Source organism: Fringilla coelebs, assembly GCF_963513975.1.
Source record: "Fringilla coelebs genome assembly, chromosome: Z".
Classification (NCBI taxonomy): domain Eukaryota; kingdom Metazoa; phylum Chordata; class Aves; order Passeriformes; family Fringillidae; genus Fringilla; species Fringilla coelebs.
Window position 1 is genome coordinate 2492033 of NC_140031.1, and position 20968 is coordinate 2513000.

Here is a 20968-nt window from a genome sequence, read left to right on the forward strand (position 1 = left end):
GGTTCTCAGAGCCTGCACTGAGAGGCAGGCTCCCTCTCTGCGGCTGTGAGGCTACTCAGAGCCTCCAATAAATCAGCATGCAGGCACTGAGAGCTCTGTCCTTGAAGGGATGCACAGTGACCTTGCTCGTGCTTACTCTGGAGAAATAGGGGAAACAGAGGAGCCCAAATAGTGAGCAGAGTGGGACTGAAGGCTCTGCATTCTGCATGCAAATGCCACAGCACCGGAGCCACGGCACAGACGGCGCGCTGCTACACAGAATGCAGCTTTCCTGCTAGCCTGACCAGACTGCTGCTGCTGTGCTTCTTTTCCCCTTTTTATTTTCTTTTTTTTTTCTCTTTTTTTTTTTCCCCTGCAGGGTTCTGAATGAAATCCTCATGATTGTTGCATGCTTGTTCAATAATAGCAAGCCCCAGTCACGTCTCCTTGCGAGCACATTTGGTCGGAATCACTGAGCAGAAGCAGAGAGGAGCTGACGACTATGTGCTTCCAACGCAGGTTGCCGGAGCCCCGTGCTTGCCATTGGCTGCAGTTCTCTGGTTTGTGTGCAGCTTCCCCCATCTGGAATATGAAAATGGGATTGAAGTAGATAATTGCTAGCAGCGGGTTTTCAAGAGAGGCTTAGAGGGAACAGAATGCCTCTCACACAGCACAGGCTGCCTGCGCTGAGAGAGCTCTGAGAGATGATTTTAGATGTTACCCACGTCTGAATCTCCTGGAAACTTTACCATGGAAGCAAGCCATTGCGCACAGTCCTGGAGCTAACATCCAAAAGGGGCAAGGAAGGGGCAGCAGGAACAAACAATGGGATACCTTGTCCTTGGATTGCTCGCAGAAAAGCCAGCAGGCATTCCCCTCCAGTCCCCGGCAAAAAGGGCATGAAGGTGGCAATGAACTGAATTTTACCCAGTGAAGCTTCAGTGGCTTTTCAGAAGGATGGGATACACTGACCCTTCATCAAGCCGGGATTTGCTGGGAAACAGAACTTTGTTCTTCATCTTCATCTGCGCCTTTGCCGTGGTCACCTTGCTGCAGCAGATCCTCTATGGGAGAAACTATCTCAAGAGGTAAGGGGGGATCAGAGGGAATAGGAAAAGTTGTCTGATCAGGCTGAGGGGAGATGGAGCTCCAGGCAGACCATTATAGCAGTTCAAACCAGTGTTTTGCTGATGATAACAGTATCTTGTCAGTCTGGGAAGGTGCATCCAGCATCTGTAATGTTTGTTAGATTATGAGTGCAGGAGAAGGTTAGGCAGAATATAATGTTTTGTGAGTTTCCTGGGTTATGTTTTAATCCTCAGCTGCGGCAAAAATATGGGTTTGTATTCAACTTAAACAGACTCGTGCCACCTGAGTGTTTGCCCCTTACAAGGCTTCCCACTCTGTGTAAGTTCAGGCTGAAATGGCTCGAGATGTTGAATTGAAGTAGCATGTTCATTGCTGAAACTTCAATGTCTTTAGAAACAAACATGCAGATGCAGTTCCTAAAATCAATATTAGTGTTCCAGATAACCGAGAGAGCACTTTATTTTTGCACTGCTGTGTTCTTATGAATTGCTGCTGAGACTGCCTCGCTGTAGAGCACATCACTCTTTGATCTGAAAATGCTCTTTTCACATCAAACACTGATGGGGCTCTATGAATGTTTAACCTTGACCCATGCAGAGTTTATTTTACTTAAACCTAGTTTGAGAAGTTACAGCTTGCATGATTTTATGAAGATGAATGTTTCCCTTACATGCTTTGAGGTAAGTGTTTCAGTTGTGTAGGCAGCTGCTGTGGAATTTTTTACTGGAATTGAGCTGCATTCTGCCAGGAGAGATAAATTGTTTGGTTCTTGCCTTGCTTGCAACTCATGTAGTTGTTTGCCTTGTGCCAAGAGCAAGCAAAATGCTGGCAAATCAGCCAACATTTCTCTCTGGGAGGGAAAAGCAAGCATGATATTAATATGTTTAGACAGGGGTGTTGTTTATCCACAGAGCAATCTGTGTGCCTTGTGTAGCACAAGGCCTTTTCTGGGGGGACTCTGGTTTTTTTGGGCACCTCAGCTCCAGAAAAATGTGACTTCCTCAGCTGGAAGAAGCAAGAATGAGCAGAAGTGTTGAAAACATGAGTTTTTTTGGCTTGGAGAAAACTGAGGGGAAAAAGGATTACTGACTTGAAATATCCAAATTAAATCTGAGAAGAGAAAAGCAATAAATACCTCTCTCTAAACACTCACAAAGTGCTAAAATGTTGTAGCAGGAAAGATTTGGATTTAATCATGATGGGGAACTTTAAAAGAACATAATTACCTGAGGAGGTATAAAATCTCCATATTTGGGGAGCTTCAGGAACCTGGTAGGTAGACAAGGGTAGCCCTAAGTTTCCTCAGTGTTAAGAATATGACTTTATGGCCAGGTTGAGGTCTCATCTTGCCTTATTTTTTCCGTTTTTCCCATTTGTCCTGGAGGCCTGGCAGTGCTACCAATCCTTTCTTTTCCAAGTCAAAATTACTGCAAGAGGGTTAGAGAGAAGAAAAATCACAAGTACGAACTGAAATGAAAAATGGCAGAGTAAAGATAAAATTATGAGAAGATGCAACCAAAAACTCTTCCACTGAGTGATCTTTGTGGCCTGACTCTGTCCTGCCTCATGCCCTGGGAATCTCTCCTGTCCTCACCAGGGAATGAAAAAAGGCTCATGTCTAATTCCCAGGATTGCAAGTCTGGTTCTGAGCCTTCTGCCATCAAAGAGTCTCAAGCAGGGAGATGAGCATACATTTTGTCACTTGGACTGGAAAATATTACTTTTTTTTAAACTCCGACTTGCAATGATTTGTTTATTTTACTTTGTTTTCCTTTTTTTTTTTTAAATAATCATGTGAAAATAGTCTCATAGAGGGTTCCCCTAACTCAGTGCAGGGAAAAAAAAAAAGCACCTCAGCCCTCAGCTCCTTTCTGCTGGGAATTGGCAGTTCCCTTCTTCCATGGAAATAAAAATGCAGGATGTGGCTGTAGGTTTTTGGTGACAGAAGGGAGATTTAATCAGCGTCCTGCACTGTTACCACAACATCATTATGAAGGTACTCTTTTTTTTTGCCAGCTTTCCTTTCCCTCCCTCTCTCTCAACACCCTGCAGTACCTTCTGGTGAGCATTCCAGGGCAGTCTGATTGCCAGTGAGCTCTGTGCAGTGGCAGCTGTAACCTTTAATTACTCTTGCACTTCACAAACCTCCGGTGCTAAGCCCCCTGCTAGAAGCTGATTCCGGCTGTGAGGCTCCTTGGACGTGTTTTGACTTGTACCTGGTGGTTTTGGAGAGGCTCCTTGGAGAGGGGAAGTGGGGTATTTATAGTCCTGGTGCCACTTGCCAAGCTGGAGCTTGGGGACGCAGCCATTTACTCTCTCTGGGACTGCATGTGCTGCTTGTTTGGGATACCTTTGCCTGCATCCCAACACCTGCAGCAACAGCAGGCTCCTCCCAAGGCAGCAGGAAGGAATTCCCCCATGTGCTTGGAGAAACCTGAAAATTGCCCTAAAGTACTATTTCAGTAAGTGTAGAGTGCTTTTAAGTCTAAATATAACACCGGGGTAGCTCTTTTCTCTGCAAGAAGATGGTGGGAATGGGTAAAGGCCAACAAGGCAGGGAAGTGTGGCCTAAAACAAGCAGCTTGGGCACAAAAAAAAAAATGCAGCTGACAGCACAGTCAGGACTGGTCCCAAAGAGCAGAGTGGAGGAAGGTGCCCTTTTCCGGGAGAAAGATGGGAAAGTTTGCCACGTGGCTGTTACCTGTGCCATGCCCCTTGCCCTTACCAGCATGGAATGGGCTGGTTTGATGGCCATGAAATCCCACCTGAGGCTGTCCCTGGAGGCTCAGGGTCCTGCACTTGCCCATGGCCATGTTCCCAGAGCATCTGTGGGGGGGGCAGGACTGTGGACAGGAAAGGATGCTCCAGGAAATAGACTCTGCTCAGGGAAATTTGATAAGGGGTCAGCCCCTGGTCAAAGTTCTCTGTTTCCCCTTATGGGATGTTAATGAGCTCCTGGCATTGCTGGAAGAGGGGGACAGTGTGGAGATTGAATTTCTAGGCATTCACACATTTTTCACCCACCGTGTACTGTTCCCCACTCCTTCCTTTGCAGTTTTATGCAGTGTCCTTGGAAAGCAGAGTCCTGTCCACCTTCTTTTGTGCCCTTTTTCAGTTTTCTCACAGGTGGGATGGGTGTGGGTGCTCTCACCACGGCCAGTGCCTCATCCCTGCAGTTGCAGCTGGAGTTCTAACAGGAGAGTCAAACCACAAGCTGGAGAAATGGCATGGGGAAGCTCTGGTCTCTGCAGCTTCTGATCCCGAGTAAAAAGGATGATGAAATGAGATATAATTAAGGGACTTTAATACCGATCTCTGGGGTAATTATTTTTATTTTAGGATTAATGTGATGATTAAAAATCCGCTGCATTGATCTGCTAAAGTAGGTTAAATGCTGTGGTCTTCTGCTTAAATCCAGAGCTGCTGCTTGCTTTTGTATTGACTCATCTTTCCAATGCTCGCCTTTCAGCTGAATTTTCTTTTGAATCAGATGCTCAGCTGAGGGCTGGCCTTTTTTTGTCAGCTCTTGTTTGGCCAGCAGGGAATAATCCTGGATTACATCAGGAAACTGCCACTACAGTAAAAAAATGTTCAAATCTGTCTTCATCTCCCAACCTGTAGCATGGGAGAGATCAATAGGACAGTCCTTCCCTTTGGCAAGGGAGAGATATCAGAGCAATACTTTGCTATATACCAATGTTCTGTTGGCAGGAAATTCACTAAATTCTGGGTGTTTTAACAGACTGATTTCTGCACAGGGAGAGTGTCACGTGAAGAAGGGAATCTGCACCTTTAAAACTCCTTTTTTTTCAGCTGAGTAAGGAGAACACATTTCCAAAACTATTAAAGACTCTAAACCAATATTACCCCAGGGCCTGCCAGAGGGCAAATAAAAGATTGCAAAGAATCACACAGCAAGATTCAGCAAACCTTCCTATGCAGGCAGCCTGTATTATTTGGAAGCTTTGTATCTTCTAAATGAGAATAAAACATCACTCTCATGTATGTGTGCCCTCTTACTAAGGTTTACCTCTCATGACTTGAGTTAAACCCACCATTTTTGAATATCTTAGGCAGCTTTTATTCAACACTTGCAAATCAGTTCGAAGGGATCCTTACATTTTTCCTTACCATATAAGATTATTTGTTACCACTTTCTGCACTGCGTGGACTAAAGGAATAAACCCAGAGAAAATGAACCTGAACTACACATTTAGTCTGTACCCTAAATTCATGTCATTCTTACTGCAGGGATAGCAGGAACTGCAATGGAGACATGGAGGCTACATGTGGCCCAAGTTGTATTTTGTCCTAAACTGGGTTTTTTGTCCTAAACTGGTTTTTTTTTGTCCTAGCTACAGCCAGCTCAGCTCACCTGAGAGCTCCTGCTCCATCCCTGGTACATGCTCCTCTGGCCAGCTCATAACACCCTGTGAAAGTGTTAACCATAACCCAAGACCATCTATTCCTGTGCTAAACTCTCCTTCCATTGAAATATCTTCCCCAAAAGGCGTAATCTGAAGGTCACCTAGTGAGTCATCTCTCTCTGGTCACACAGCTCTGTGCTTTCAGCTCTAACCAGAGGGAATTACTGCTCCACAGAAATTACATGCATCCTGTGAGTCATCTGAATGAATCCCTGACAAGGTGCTGGGCAGGTCTTGGGTTTGGGAAGCTTTCTTCAGAGAAGAGTGCTGGAAACTTCAGAACAAAGCAAAGTCTTCAAACAATACAGAACACCAAAAAAAAAGTGTGTTTACGGGATATGGGCATCACCTTAAAGTGGGCAGATCTAGTTGAGCGCAGCAGGAGAAGCTGAGACTCTAGCCATGATGTTCCTGCTACAGGGCATTCCCAAGGCCATTCCATGGGGTGCAGGCATCCCTGTTGGCAATGGGTTGGAGGGGGCAGAACCAGCAGGGAGCTGATAGATTAATTCAGCTGTCTCCAATTTCATGGGATCACAGAATGACCGGATGGTTTGGGCTGGAGGGGACCTTAAACCTCTTCCAGTCCCATCCCCAGCCATGGCCAGGGACACCTTCCACTGTCCCAGGTTTCTCCAAGCCCTGTCCAACCTGGCCTTGGGCACTGCCAGGGATAGGGCAGCCATAGCTGCTCTGGGAAACCTGTGTCACCACTCTCACAGGGAATAATTTCTCCGAACATCTACCCTAAATCTACCCTTTGTCATTTTGAGGCCATTGCCCCTTGTCCTGTCACTCCAGGCCCTTGTAAATAGTCTCTCTCCATCTTTCTTGTTGTCTCCCTTCACGTGCTGAAAGGCCAGCCCAAAGGTTCTCTTTTCCAGGCTGAGCAGTCCCAATCCTCTCAGCCTTTTCTCACAGCAGAGCTGCTCTATCCCTCTGATCATCCTGGTGGCTTCCTCTGGACTGGCTCCAACATGTTGATGTTCCTCCATCCAGAGGCTGGATGCAGTCACCCCATCCCACTTGTCATCCCATTCCCTACCCACTGCTGCTGTTGTTGCTTTAGGCAATTCTCCTGAATCCGAAAATTTTTCCTTCTTTTAGTTAAAGGTTTGGGGATTTTTGACCATGATTTTAATTTGCTTTTAAAGGAGAGCATCAAGGTGCTGAAATTTTAGAGTGTGAGGAAATGTTATTTCTTCTGCGGTGCTCCCTGGCAGTGCTCCCCATGGCCCTGATGCAGAAAACCAGCAGGGTTTATATCCCTGCTCCCTCTATGCTGTATTTCTAGCATTGTTTTGTTTCACCTCTGCTGTTGAGATGACAAAACCACCTGCTGGTCTGGCCTGTGCATCTCCAGTCCTTCTCCTCTCTCCAGATGACAGTAAATTAAGGTGCTGGGCATCCCTTATTTCAGTGTTTTACATGTGCAAATTCCATTATCCCAAGCGTGTCACTCCCTGGTGTGTCACACCACGGTCCTTCCTACCTCATATCATGAGGGATGTGTCACTCCAGAGTGGCCTTTGGACACTTGCCCCTTTTATTGTGGCTGTGGCCACCCAGCAGCTCCCAGGCCAGTGTCCCCAAGCCCACCCTGTGGTTGGTTTGAATCGTGTTGGGCTGTAGGAGCTCTCCAGAAACTTTTTGCCCTGGAGCAGTGAATTATAGATGTCCTGCCTCCCAGCCAAAAAGTGGCCATTGTCCTTACTGATTAATACAGAGACAATTAAATCCTAATTCTAATTCATGTAGCACCCAGCAGCAGCTTCCTTCAGTCTAACTTTGTTGTGTGGAGATCTAGGCCTGCTTCTGTCCAAGCAAACAATTCTTCTTGTGTATTTGGCTGAATCCTCATTTTACACAGATCTGTTGCCTTGGTATGACAAAGTAATGGTTGAGTTTTGCCAATGCCCAGCATCCAACACCTTTTCATCCAACAGGATTTAACTGCTGTGACATCTCTTTTAGAGAAGAAATGCCATCAACTTGTTTTGTGATGTTTTGAAAAGAATTACCTGCTTGGCCTCTTTGTGTGTGGGCAGGTACAAAGCTCAGTCTTGCCCTCATTTGTGAAAAGCCAAACCCAGAACCCTGTGTTCCTATTTTGGGTTGTGCTCCACCCGCATTCCCCACAGCCCCACCTGTGATGGGTCACACCCTTGACCACTGACCTTGTGGATGATCTGGTAACTTTTATTTTGACCCAGCTGGAGTTTCCTGATCGTTCTTACACTTGGTGGATTTGGCTCAGGCATAATCTCTGTGCAAAGCTTTGTGTTTTCTTACTTCCACTGCGCTTCATTCTTACCCTTGATTGCTTTTTCATTTCATTTCTCAATTTTTAACTCAAGTGTATTCATTGCTCAGCAGTCCATGTCTCCCTCAGGCAAATTGTGGACTTAACCTCTCATTTCTTTGAGGCATGCTTGCCCTCTGTTGCTTGCATCCATTTTGCTTTTCCATCAGCCCTGCAGATAGTTGATGTCCTTTCTCATCCATTTTATTTGGTTGGGTTTATGCTTTAGTTCTCAGGGTGAATGCCTTAAAAGCAGCCTCTGTCACTGGTTTGGCATTTTCTATCAGAACAAATACAGCCAAAGCTGGGCTTTTGACAGTCCTAACTGAACATCTCAGGCTGTAAATATTTTGGAAGGGTTGCCTGAGTGGCAGGAGAAGACTGTGCCATCCACTTCTGTGATGGAGAGAGAGGATATTTGCTCCTCCTGTGCCTGGCACTGGGTACACACTCCCTTACTGTGAATGCATTTTGCTCATTGTCTTCAGCATGAGCCCTCAGGGCAGTGTAGGGACACTTGACCTGATGCTGAATACATTGGTACTGGACACTTGAGATGCAGTGCAATTATTTTAGTCAGCTCTCTTGTGGTGTGGTGAGATTTGGACCCACGCTGCATCAGCCATCTACCATCTCAAATGTCAGAATTTGCTGGTATCTGAAAACATTTGGGATTTCCTGTGAGCGTCTGTGCTCAGGGCTTGGTTGTTTTGCCTTTTTTTCCCTTGAAAACCACCTGCCTCACTATAATTTCATTCTGTTGTTAGTTTAGTCCTGCCCCTCAGTATTATAAATCATGATATTTAAATTATAAATAATTATAAATAATTATAATTGTGAGTAATTATTGCCAATAACATTGATAAAGATTATCTATTACTCCTTAGAAGTTCATCTTCCAGCTACAGATGAGAAAAGGTAAGATTGTAAAGGTTTGGAAGGTATCCTTTGGTGTTCTTGAGATCCTGGTCAACATTAGATCCAGTTTAAGCCAACTATTTGAATGTGTTTTATCCTTCCTGGGAAGTGATTTTAGACCAAGTTTTTTCAGATATTGCTTGTGAGTATCTGATACAAGATTTGATCCAAATGTGAAATGTGCTACATGAAACAAAACCTTTTTTCTGTGTAATAATGGTTATAATCCAGAAGCTTCCCACCTATGTTTCCAATTTTGCTTTTTGCACTAGTCAAAATATACTCCTCCACCATTTTAATACTATTATTTCCCTCTAACATAAAGAGCCAAACTTGTCCCTGGTATTATTCTGTGAGGCCAAGAGTGTGGTGAAACCAGACCTGCTCCTTTCCCACATTGTCCATCCATATTTTGGGGCCCACGTTATTTAATTTCTTCATTTTGCTCTGAATATACCATTCCTGCTCTTCCACTTATTTTCATACAATTTTCAAAACCTTTTCATAATCTTGTCCCTGTGAGATGGTAAGTGATGAGCTCAGTAATTACCCACTGTCAGTCTATCTACAAAGCTGTAGGTCACTGATACAAAGGCTGATCTCTATTAAAGCAGCAAGCAGAAGAATCTAATTGCTTGTATCTGGACTAAAACTTGCATTTTCCTAATTTCTCTGGAGAAATAAGTATTTCTCTAAACTTGGCTAGTCAGATTCAACACTTCTTCCACTGAAAAATATGAATTTTTTAATGGCCTCACTTAAGAATGAGAGCATATTGCTCAAATCCTTGAGTTGCCCCCAGGAATATTTTCTTTATTTGTGCCTTGCCTGTCAGGATTACAGACCTGGATTCTGGACTAAAAGAGCCAGCACACACACGGTGCAGGTACATTACCTGGCACAGCACAGGTGAATTGCACCTGGACTGCTACAAGGCAGATCCCTTCCTTCCTTCCTTCCTTCCTTCCTTCCTTCCTTCCTTCCTTCCTTCCTTCCTTCCTTCCTTCCTTCCTTCCTTCCTTTCTTTCTTTCTTTCTTTCTTTCTTTCTTTCTTTCTTTCTTTCTTTCTTTCTTTCTTTCTTTCTTTCTTTCTTTCTTTCTTTCTTTCTTTCTTTCTTTCTTTCTTTCTTTCTTTCTTTCTTTCTTTCTTTCTTTCTTTCTTTCTTTCTTTCTTTCTTTCTTTCTTTCTTTCTTTCTTTCTTTCTTTCTTTCTTTCTTTCTTTCTTTCTTTCTTTCTTTCTTTCTTTCTTTCTTTCTTTTTCTTTCTTTCTTTCTTTCTTTCTTTCTTTCTTTCTTTCTTTCTTTCTTTCTTTCTTTCTTTCTTTCTTTCTTTTTCTTTCTTTCTTTCTTTCTTTCTTTCTTTCTTTCTTTCTTTCTTTCTTTCTTTCTTTCTTTCTTTCTCTCTTTCTTTCTTTCTTTCTCTCTTTCTTTCTTTCTCTCTTTCTTTCTTTCTCTCTTTCTTTCTCTCTTTCTTTCTTTCTCTCTTTCTCTCTTTCTCTCTTTCTCTCTTTCTTCTCTCTTTCTCTCTTTCTCTCTTTCTTTCTTTCTCTCTTTCTTTCTTTCTTTCTCTCTTTCCATTGTGCTGCATCTTTCAATGTGTTGTGCCTTGCGTATTTATTTCAAAATTGATTGGGGTGTTTAAAGTGATATTTAACTATTCAAGTAAGCATTTGCCTTGTTCTTGTCACCTGCCTTTGTTGTCTTCAGGGACTAAGCCTGGCCCTTGTGTCAAGAAAGGGGTTTTGAGTACAGGCTGGTCTGGCTGGGTTTGATCCCAGTGTCTCACTGTACTCTGTGGTAACTTTAGTCCTTTACTCCTTTTGGGCCCCTCTGATATCTTTTCAAGTGCAGCATAAATAATCTTGCTTTTTCTGGCCTGTGCAAAAATTAAAAGGGATCCTTGGTTTTGCTCCAAACCTCCTGTTACTGCTGTCTCTGCTGGCTGCTGTGCTTCTCTTCACCTGTGCCGCAGTCTGTCCCACTGGAGACTCCTGATACTCCCCTCACCCAAGCTCCTCTAACTCCCTGATCCATTTTAGTGAGTGTTTCCAGTCACTCTCATCTGCAGGTCACTCATGCTTACCACGGTTTTAGTTTTATTTTCCGTGCACCCTGCGGACACAGTGAGTCATAGTTTCCGTATTTTGCGGAAAGAAGGAACTGGATCTCTGGCAGGATTAACCATCTGACTTTCCAACACCTCTGTGGCACCCCTGCTAATAGGCTAAGGGCACCACTTTCCATTTTCAAGGAGGCAGTATCATTCAACACTAAAGTCTTCAGTTCCTCCCCCTCAAGGGCACAAGAATTACAAAACAGGGAAACTGAGGTTCAGGGAAAGTGATTTTCCAGTGACTTTGGGAAGCCTGGGCTGTTGGTCCTCAGGACAGGAACTGGATATGGCTTCTATATCTGAGAAGTGTATATGGCTTCTAGCAGCAACAGGATTATAAAATTACTAATGATATATATGGAATTAATGAATATATTATTTGCTAATAACTTCAACAGGAGTCGGAGTCACAAAAGCTGGATTTCCCATCACTTCCTAATGGCCTCTTTGTTAGAGAGAGTGCGTATGGAGAAGGGACAGGAGAAATGCTGGAAAGCAAGAGCAGGAGAAGTAAAGACAAATAATAGAGGGAGCTTAGAGAGACAAATAATTTGCCTTGTTCTTGGGGACATCCATATCTTCTTTCCCTTCCTCTGCTTCTCCTTCCTTGCTCATCTGTGTAGGCCAGCAAGCTGAGTCAGGCTTTGGCTTAGCTTCACCATTATAAAATAACATTCATTTCTGCCTGGTTTTGCTTGGCCTTGGGTTTAGCCTGCCTGTGGTAGATGCCAAATGAGGATAGTTGTAGCTGTCACCTTTTAAAGATGAGTGGAAATCGCCTGCTGCCGGGGATTAAATGGGATGAACTGGTGGTATTTGGGGAATAATTGTGTCTGGAGCGGCAGCTGATGGCCCCACTGCCACTCAGCCCCTGTCACCCAGAGGTGCTGGTGACTGTGTCACCCAGCCACCTGCACCAACCTGCTCCTGTGCCTGGGAAGCACATGGATCTCTCCTGAGCAGGTTCTGCTGCACACACATCATGGCCCATTCTCTGGGTAGAGCCCAGACATGACCTCCAGCTGCGCTGGGAGACTTTTGGGTCTCCTTCTTTTAGCAGCTCCCTTCTACACACCTTGCCTTCTGGTCTGAAGTGTGTTTTCACCTTTCCTTTCCTTTTCAGAAGGACAATAAGCACCTCTGACGGGGGATCTCTGTGTGACAGCAGCACGGGCACAAAGCTTCTCCCTGCAATTCATCCGCTTGCTCATTCTTGCCTTGTAGTTCAAAATCCGCATAATTATCTGACATCCTCTGCTATTAAAGCCTCTGCTTGTGTAGGAGTTGTTTTTTGTTTGGATTGCAGCAACAGGCTTTCAGTCTTTGCTTCCTGCTGCTTCCTGACAGCCGGTTTTGACAGGCCCTTCAGAGTCACTGCTGCTTTGTTAATTTTCTGGCTTTTCACCCCCTCCTCCTATTATTACTTTACACCGATGTTTATTTGACCACACACTGATTCAACACTTACAGTTACCAATTAGGATCAAAATATTGCTTTGACATTTACCTGAAACTCAAGGCCTCTGTTGCCAAGACATCCAACTTTGCGGAGTTTCTGCCACGCGAGGCAGAGCATTGCTCATACTTTTATTTGTTAGGGATAAGTCTTGTGATTAATGGTATCATAACTGACGTACATCTTCCTTGATGAACTATTTGCTGACATTCATGGGCAAAGTGAAGCATCTCTGCACTGAGAGAGTTTCTGGTTATTACACCTTTTATGAATTCTTTCCTTGCCATCATCAGCATCACACGCCGGGGACACATCCCAGTTTTAGCAGTTGTTATATTAGGGCAAATTGAGCAAATGGCAAAGTTCCACTTGACAATCATTGGCAATGATTTCAGGCTTCAAATTAGCTTTTCTTTGTGTCATGGTTTGACCCGGAAGAGAGGTTTTTTTTTTGGAAAGTTATGGTCAAACCAATCAGTGGCCAGATGTGAAATTGGCATTTGGTGTGGCCACTGAGGATTTGGGTACGCCTCCGAGAACACACTCAGTGGGTTAAAAAGCAGAGGATTTAGAGAAGACCTTCCTCTTTGGAGTCCGGCCGGTGAGTTGCTCTGACCTCTCCCCTGCCCAGCTGCGTCTGGGCGGGGGAGGGGAGGCCATGCGGCCTGGGAAGGGAGGCCGGAGCCCCGGCAAGGTGCAGGGGTGGAGGAGTCCTGGGATGGTTTGGGCAGCCCCCCCCCCTGGGAGAGAGAATGACAGAGACTGTGCAGGCTGGAAATTTGTTATCTGGTGCCGGGAGCACAGCCAGGAGGAGAAAGTGGGGGGGGGGCAAGGTGCCCAGCCGTCAGCAGACCAGGCCGAGCTTGTAACCTTTTTGAACCTTTGGAAGCTTTAAAAACACTGATCCTCCCCAGCTGAGGAGTGAGAGGAGAAAGAGGATGGGAAAGAAGAAGAAGTTTGACTAGGTGAAGAAATGCTTGTAGATGAGAGTGCCCTAGGTGGAGGAGATGAGTGGAGTGGCTTTGGCTGGACTTTTCTCTTACACAGCCACGGGCGAAACCAAGTTCTTCTGATAATACAGAGACTGCTCCTTGGGGGAGGCGGTTGGCTAGAAGCCAGGAGTGACAAGGCCGCGAAGAGAAGCGGAGAGAACAGAGACTGAGGGGGAGGGTGTGGTGGAGCCCTCTGCCTCCAGGGAAGGATCTCTGTTCCTGAGAGCCCCAGGCCCCAGGGGAAATAATATGGGGGGGACAGGTGTCCCAAATGGTGAGAGGCGGCCACTTCTTGGAACTAGGCAAAGCATTCTTAAAAGGACCTAAGGAGCAGTTTGGATCCATGGACAGTGGTGAGAGCGCTGGACATGGAAGGAAGAATGGTCACCGCTACAGATTTTCTTCGGGCGGCTGCAGTGTGTGACACGGAAGCACTGGGGACTTTGCAGTGTTTTCCTGGGGAGGCCCATGGTGTGAGAGGAAGACTCCTCTCTCCTGATGAACTGGGGAGAGTGTGTGTGAAGGAGGGTATTGGAATTGAGAATTGATGTGTTAGAGGGGATTTGTTTGTTGGAGAGGTGGGGGGAGGAGAAGTGTTTTTGAAGATGTTCTATTGTGGATTGTTGTGTGTAGTTTTTTCCTTTTCCCTTTTGTGTCTATGTAGATTAATAAAATGTTGTTTTTTTTCTTTTCCCCTCCATTCCCAAGTTGGAGCCTGTTTTGTTCTGTTCCTGGGTCACATCTCACGGTAACCATTTTAGGAATCCACCTTTCATGGGGGCGCTGGCATTGTGCCAGGGTCAACCCATGACATTATTGGTTCCCTGACCGGGAAATCGAATGGAGAAGATGGAAACTGTGAGATGGATCAAAAGGAATAAGAGCAAAGCATGTAAATAGATTGATTATAAAATGTAGGGATGGAGGTTTGGTGTATGTCACTGTTGTAAGCAGAAATGTCTTGGATGTAGTTTTGTTAATATGTTGGAGTGAAATGTGTGTTCTCGGAGGCGAGAGGTGGATTGTCATGGTTTGACCCGGAAGAGAGGTTTTTTTTTTGGAAAGTTATGGTCAAACCAATCAGTGGCCAGATGTGAAATTGGCATTTGGTGTGGCCACTGAGGATTTGGGTACGCCTCCGAGAACACACTCAGTGGGTTAAAAAGCAGAGGATTTAGAGAAGACCTTCCTCTTTGGAGTCCGGCCGGTGAGTTGCTCTGACCTCTCCCCTGCCCAGCTGCGTCTGGGCGGGGGAGGGGAGGCCATGCGGCCTGGGAAGGGAGGCCGGAGCCCCGGCAAGGTGCAGGGGTGGAGGAGTCCTGGGATGGTTTGGGCAGCCCCCCCCCCTGGGAGAGAGAATGACAGAGACTGTGCAGGCTGGAAATTTGTTATCTGGTGCCGGGAGCACAGCCAGGAGGAGAAAGTGGGGGGGGGGCAAGGTGCCCAGCCGTCAGCAGACCAGGCCGAGCTTGTAACCTTTTTGAACCTTTGGAAGCTTTAAAAACACTGATCCTCCCCAGCTGAGGAGTGAGAGGAGAAAGAGGATGGGAAAGAAGAAGAAGTTTGACTAGGTGAAGAAATGCTTGTAGATGAGAGTGCCCTAGGTGGAGGAGATGAGTGGAGTGGCTTTGGCTGGACTTTTCTCTTACACAGCCACGGGCGAAACCAAGTTCTTCTGATAATACAGAGACTGCTCCTTGGGGGAGGCGGTTGGCTAGAAGCCAGGAGTGACAAGGCCGCGAAGAGAAGCGGAGAGAACAGAGACTGAGGGGGAGGGTGTGGTGGAGCCCTCTGCCTCCAGGGAAGGATCTCTGTTCCTGAGAGCCCCAGGCCCCAGGGGAAATAATATGGGGGGGACAGGTGTCCCAAATGGTGAGAGGCGGCCACTTCTTGGAACTAGGCAAAGCATTCTTAAAAGGACCTAAGGAGCAGTTTGGATCCATGGACAGTGGTGAGAGCGCTGGACATGGAAGGAAGAATGGTCACCGCTACAGATTTTCTTCGGGCGGCTGCAGTGTGTGACACGGAAGCACTGGGGACTTTGCAGTGTTTTCCTGGGGAGGCCCATGGTGTGAGAGGAAGACTCCTCTCTCCTGATGAACTGGGGAGAGTGTGTGTGAAGGAGGGTATTGGAATTGAGAATTGATGTGTTAGAGGGGATTTGTTTGTTGGAGAGGTGGGGGGAGGAGAAGTGTTTTTGAAGATGTTCTATTGTGGATTGTTGTGTGTAGTTTTTTCCTTTTCCCTTTTGTGTCTATGTAGATTAATAAAATGTTGTTTTTTTTCTTTTCCCCTCCATTCCCAAGTTGGAGCCTGTTTTGTTCTGTTCCTGGGTCACATCTCACGGTAACCATTTTAGGAATCCACCTTTCATGGGGGCGCTGGCATTGTGCCAGGGTCAACCCATGACACTTTGTTTTTTTCTTTTTAAAATTTTTCCTTTTTTTCTTTTTTTGTTTTTCTTTTCTCTCTATTTTCTTTTTTCTTTTTTTTTTTTAACTGTTGACATGAGCTATGTAAATTACATGGTAGACCTCGATGTCTCAGTCATTTCCTCAGCTTTCCTCACCTTCTTTTAATTTTTCCTTACCCTTTTTAACCTACCCTTACCCTTTTGCTCGGATGTTTTTTCTCTTCTTTTTCTGTGCTTCTGTCCTCTGTGTGCTTTTATATTGCAGTTCTGATTCACAGAACCTTAATTTGTTTACCTGTTTAAATGCAGTTACTGCTGAGAGTGAACATGGTAGAATTTGACTGAAATAGAATGCAAAAGAAATCCACTGATGAAATGGTTCAAGTCTCTTTTCTGTTTTCTCAGGCTGTTTGCACATTTGGCCAGACAATTTTTTACGGATGCTTACAACTCAAACCTGAGAGGATTAGAAAATTTTGTATTTCAAAAATTAAATTCTCCCAACTCAAGGCTGATTGAAATCAATGGTAAAGCTCTCAGTAATCCTGTTAGAAACAGAATTAATTCAGTGTTTTTGAATGTCTCGTCCTTGGTATGTTCTCAGTCCTAATACTCCAAACCATTATTTATGGAAGTTGTTCTTACTGTGAGAAAGAGATTTATTGTACCACCTCTGCAAAAAATGGCGAGCAGCAGCTTGGTCTTAGTCTTGCAGACTCACAGTGAGACACACAGCCCTATAAGCTGTGCAAAATTTCTTTGGTGGGGTGTTTTGTGTATTTATAAGTCTGCATTCTGTTAATCCCTGGAGTACCTGTTGGAGGAGCCCTGTGTGGTCTGTCTGGCTCAGGGCTGGACCCTTACCTTTAATCTGACCCTAAGCTCAGCTCACAGCTCTGTACTTTGTCCTTAACCACAGAGAAGTGTCATACCCAGATCCCTCACTGGATATTTTTGTACCTCCATTACATCCCCACCCTGCCACTTCAAAGCTAAGTATATCGAGCTGGTCATCATAAGACATATCTGCCATTCCTCAGGGTTAGTCTTCCAATCTCCCCTTGGATCTTACCCAAATTGTGAATGTCCTTTACACTTGGTGCCTCTGCTGCAGTGCACGCCCTTCCCCAAAACCAGTCTGATCAAAGGAGGGCATTAAAAAGTGATTTTACAATTTGTTTTGCTTGATGGACCGATTCACCCCCTTCACCTTGGAACATTTGCTTAGGTTTCCTTTCAGCTGTTACATACAGAGTAAAGACATAGACAGGGAAAGGACTTTCCTGCATGTTTTAATTCTTCATTTAATCTGCCTGAATATGCTCTGGAGGACACACCAACACCAGACATTTATCTGGATTAATGCTCTCTATTGCAGCTTGCAAGCAAATATCGAAGTCCCAAATAGTGAATTTAAATCCAATTAAAAGGCACAATTCCAGCTTGCTTTTCCCACACTTCTACCCTCTCTCCCAATGTATCATTCAGTGATGCCTTAAACAACCAAAAGATATTTTTAAGGCCATATACTTAAATGTCTTTTATAAAGATATATATTTGATGAAACCATGCTCCTACACCAGTTACAGTGTGGTAAAAAATGTGTTGGACTGTGGTGTATGGGAGAGAACCACAAGCATTTATTTCAACAAGCCTCAAAGTGAAGGTGTCCAAATAATTTTCTTATGTTTTCTTCACACACCAATACTCCACTCATAAATTGTACCTTGGGCAGGTCAGCTGGCTAAAAACTGCCAGAGAAACGCACAAGTTATGGGGCTGCCTGATAATCCAGACCAAATGGCCATTATAGCATAATGTAGTCACACTTTGATATGAATCATGGAATCCCAGAATGGTTTGGGCAGGAAGGAAACTTCAGCCTCATCCAGTCCCATCCCCTGCCATGGGCAGGGACACTTTCCACTGTCCCAGGCTGCTCCCAGTGCCATCCAGCCTGGCCTTGGACACTGCCAGGGATCCAGGGGCAGCCACAGCTGCTCTGGGCACCCTGGGCCAGGGCCTGCCCACCCTCCCAGCCAGCAATTCCTCATTCCCAATATCCCATCTGTCCCTGCCCTCTGGCCCTGGGAAGCCATTCCCTGGCTGCTGTCCCTCCCTGCCTTGTGCCCAGTCCCTGTGCAGCTCTCCTGGAGCCCCTTGAGGCCCTGGCAGGGGCTCTGAGGTGTCCCTGGAGCCTTCTCTTGTGCAGGTGAGCAGCCCCAGCTGTGCCAGGCTGGCTCCAGAGCACAGGGGCTCCAGCCCTGGCAGCATCTCCGTGCCCTCCTCTGCACTGGCTCCAGCAGCTCCAGGTCCTTGTGCTGTTGGAGCCAGGGCTTGGGCAGCTCTGCAGGTGGGGTCTCAGCTGAGCCCAGGGGCACAGGGGCAGAATCCCCCCTGCCCTGCTGCCCACGCTGGGACCAGCCCAGGGCAGGGGGGATCAGGCTGGGGCAGGTCCAGCTCTCACCCACAGCACCCCCAGGTCCTTCTCCCAGGGCTGGTCCCTCTGCTCATCCCCAGCCTGGATTGGTCCCAGGGTCTGCCCTCATCCAGGTGCAGGTCCTGCACTTGGCCTTGTTAAACCTCACAAGATTCCCCTGGGCATATTTTAACATCCCATGTTGTTCCTTTGTAATTCCCTGTGCTGATAATTGCTCCAATTAAACCAGAGGATGGATGTGGCCAGAGAGATTCACTGGCCCTTGTCATAAGCCTGGTGACCAGAAAAGCCACCGGGGTCCTGGATGCCCTTTCTTTTGGACAAAGCCTGCTGGCAGATTGCTTCCTGGCTGTCCCCACACAGCCCAACTGGGAAGTTAACTTTCAGTATTGGCAGCACCAAATGTTCGCAAGTCAGCTTGCCAGGCTTCTGAAATAATGAAATAGGGTTAAAAAGGAGAAGTTTAAAAATAACTATCTGCAAGATCCTTTTTCGTTGGCTTCTGAGATAAGAGAAGGGTTTTGGCTTGTATTGTCAAATATTTCCCCAGCATTTTTAAATTTCTACCCCGCTATTGGTGTAGTTTCCAGAAGACTGCAGGCATCATGGGGGTTGGAACAAATCTGTGGAAGTTTGGAAAACAGGGGACTTGTGATGATTGTGTTTATGCATTGGCTTGAAAAAATGCCATCTTACCAAAAAGGCACAATAAGCACTGTATTATGACTTTGGGGACGCCATCAAATGACACATCCTTTGCTAGCAGAGCCAGCAAATCAGAGGAAGGACCCAGTGCCCACCACATTTAGCAGCTCCTATAGATGTAAAGCTGAAGTTTGGAACTTTTGCTTCTTTGGCCCTGTGGTTTCCCATGTTTCCAGCTTTTTGCCCTTGTCTTTGGAGAATGAAATTTCTACCTCCTCATTGATGTGTGTTTATGAGCACAGATAACTACTGGCCTTTAATTTGTATGGGGAGCCTGGTATTGTTTTCATCCAAGGACTTGCAGAATCTCTGGGAAGTAAAAATTATTTTTCAACCCTAGTGAGGTGATATCTTGTTGTTCTTGGTATCTTTTAATTGTTTTTGATGAATGTGTCATAGTCACATATTTATGTTAAGAAATAGGACATGAGAACTCATGCTGATGGACTTGACCTAATGAATGATATCAAATATCAACTGCCTCGTTTTCTTGCTAGAGGGCTGCAGTTTAGCTGGCAGAATGGAGAGGAATTGGCAAATTGGACCGGCACCTTTAATTTCACGGATGACGGAGCAGTGAAGAGTGGCAGTGACACAGGCACCAGGTACCAACCCCCGAGGGAATGGCTGTAGAGATCTCTCTCTCTCTCTCTCTCCTTGTGTGAACCACAAATGTGAGCACAGGCTGTATGAAAAATGAGCTCTGCAGTGTGCTTTGGCTGCTTGGCACTGCTCCCCACAGTGCAGAGGATGTCAGGGATGCCCAAGCACTGTGCTGTTTTCCCCCTTGCAAGCCTCAGGGAATATGCCATAAGCATCCATAAAGTCTGCAGGAGGGTGGCTTCTGTGTTCTGGCCTCTCCTTTTTCCCTACCAGTGCTGTGTGTCAAGGTGTGGCAGTATGGGAGAATGGGACTTCAGTAGAGAATGTCCCAACAGTGTTGGTGCATACAGAGCACACTGGGGAATGTGGTCTTTAGAATAAAACATGTATTCCATGAAAACATAATTTAATTTAAATTATTTTCAGGGCCTAGCAGGGGAAAAGAGTTCTGTCAAGATAAGGCTGGAATACTTCCTTTATTTACAGTATTTGGCAACATGAGAAGAACTGATGTGCTGCTGCACTCTTTGTAGTACCTAGTTTGACATGGGCTCAGGTGTCTGCAGGGTCATGAGCAGAGTCAGAAAACTGGCAGCAGTTGTGCCTAAAGAACCCCACAGCTATCCCAGGCCATCTGCACAAATCCAGGCACAGGCATAGGGTGGATATTTGGGCTCTCTTCCTGGAACGCCAATTACAGGAGTTAAAAATCCTGAGTCATGTGTGCCATCAAGTTCAATAAACAGCAGGGAAAGAGCTGGAAAATAAAGAAAAAACTGAAAAGAATTAAAAGAACTTTACACTTAGTACTTGTGTATAAACAAAACTCTGGGTAAATTGCCCATTTTCTTTTAAATTGCATCATTTTGTAACCATACACCACTGCAGCAGTGGAGCTGATAGCACTTCAAAGGCAAGCAGAAGTTGCAGAGTCTAACCTGCCAGAAATCATCCTGTCACTGAACCACAGCAATGCTGCAGTTCCTGTTCAGGCTCTTGCTGTAATGTGATCCTGTTCGAATGCTGCCTGCTGCTCTGCTGGTTGGTCTTGTAAAGGCTCTTTATAAGAGCAACCAGCCTCCACTGCAGTTTTTCTCTTAGAGCACGGTTCAGGTGTATATGTGTTGGTGTGTGAATCTATCTATCTTCCTCTCTTCTTGCCTTTTCAGTATCTGCATATATAATCTGTATTTACAAAGTCTTCAGTTTAGGCACTTGGCGTATAAAAGAACTCAGTGTGACACAAAGACACACATCATCTTGAAGGCATGAGAAAACAAACAAATATAGATTTCCTCCTCTAGACACCTTTGACAGAGGCAATTGAACCATCATTGATTGCATGACTGGGAACCAAAAGCCTTGAATACAAAAGACAGAGTTGGAGGGGCTGAACCACAGTGCTGCCCTCAGCCTCTTCAGCCTCTTCAAAGACAAAGAGGTTCAAGGTGCAAGTGGATTTTACACAAACAAGCCACACAAGCCAGATATAAAGCGGAAAAAGTTATAATATCAATGAAGAAAAAACGTG

At 45.5% G+C, this 20968-nt stretch overlaps 1 protein-coding gene across 3 annotated transcripts in view; it reads left to right on the forward strand.

Moving 5' to 3' along the window:
* Positions 1–936: 936 nt before the first annotated feature.
* ST8SIA5 (ST8 alpha-N-acetyl-neuraminide alpha-2,8-sialyltransferase 5) overlaps positions 937–20968 on the forward strand; it is a gene marked incomplete at both ends in the record, with an annotated part of 43670 nt that continues 23638 nt past the window's right edge. For 2 of the 3 annotated variants that reach the window (XM_084225603.1, XM_084225604.1), the window contains one exon: positions 937–1067. In XM_084225603.1, coding sequence (XP_084081729.1) covers positions 937–1067 — 131 coding nt within the window. Of the gene's footprint in view, positions 1068–19331; positions 19440–20968 lie in introns of all 3 variants that reach the window. The other variant, XM_084225602.1, reaches the window with a different exon arrangement.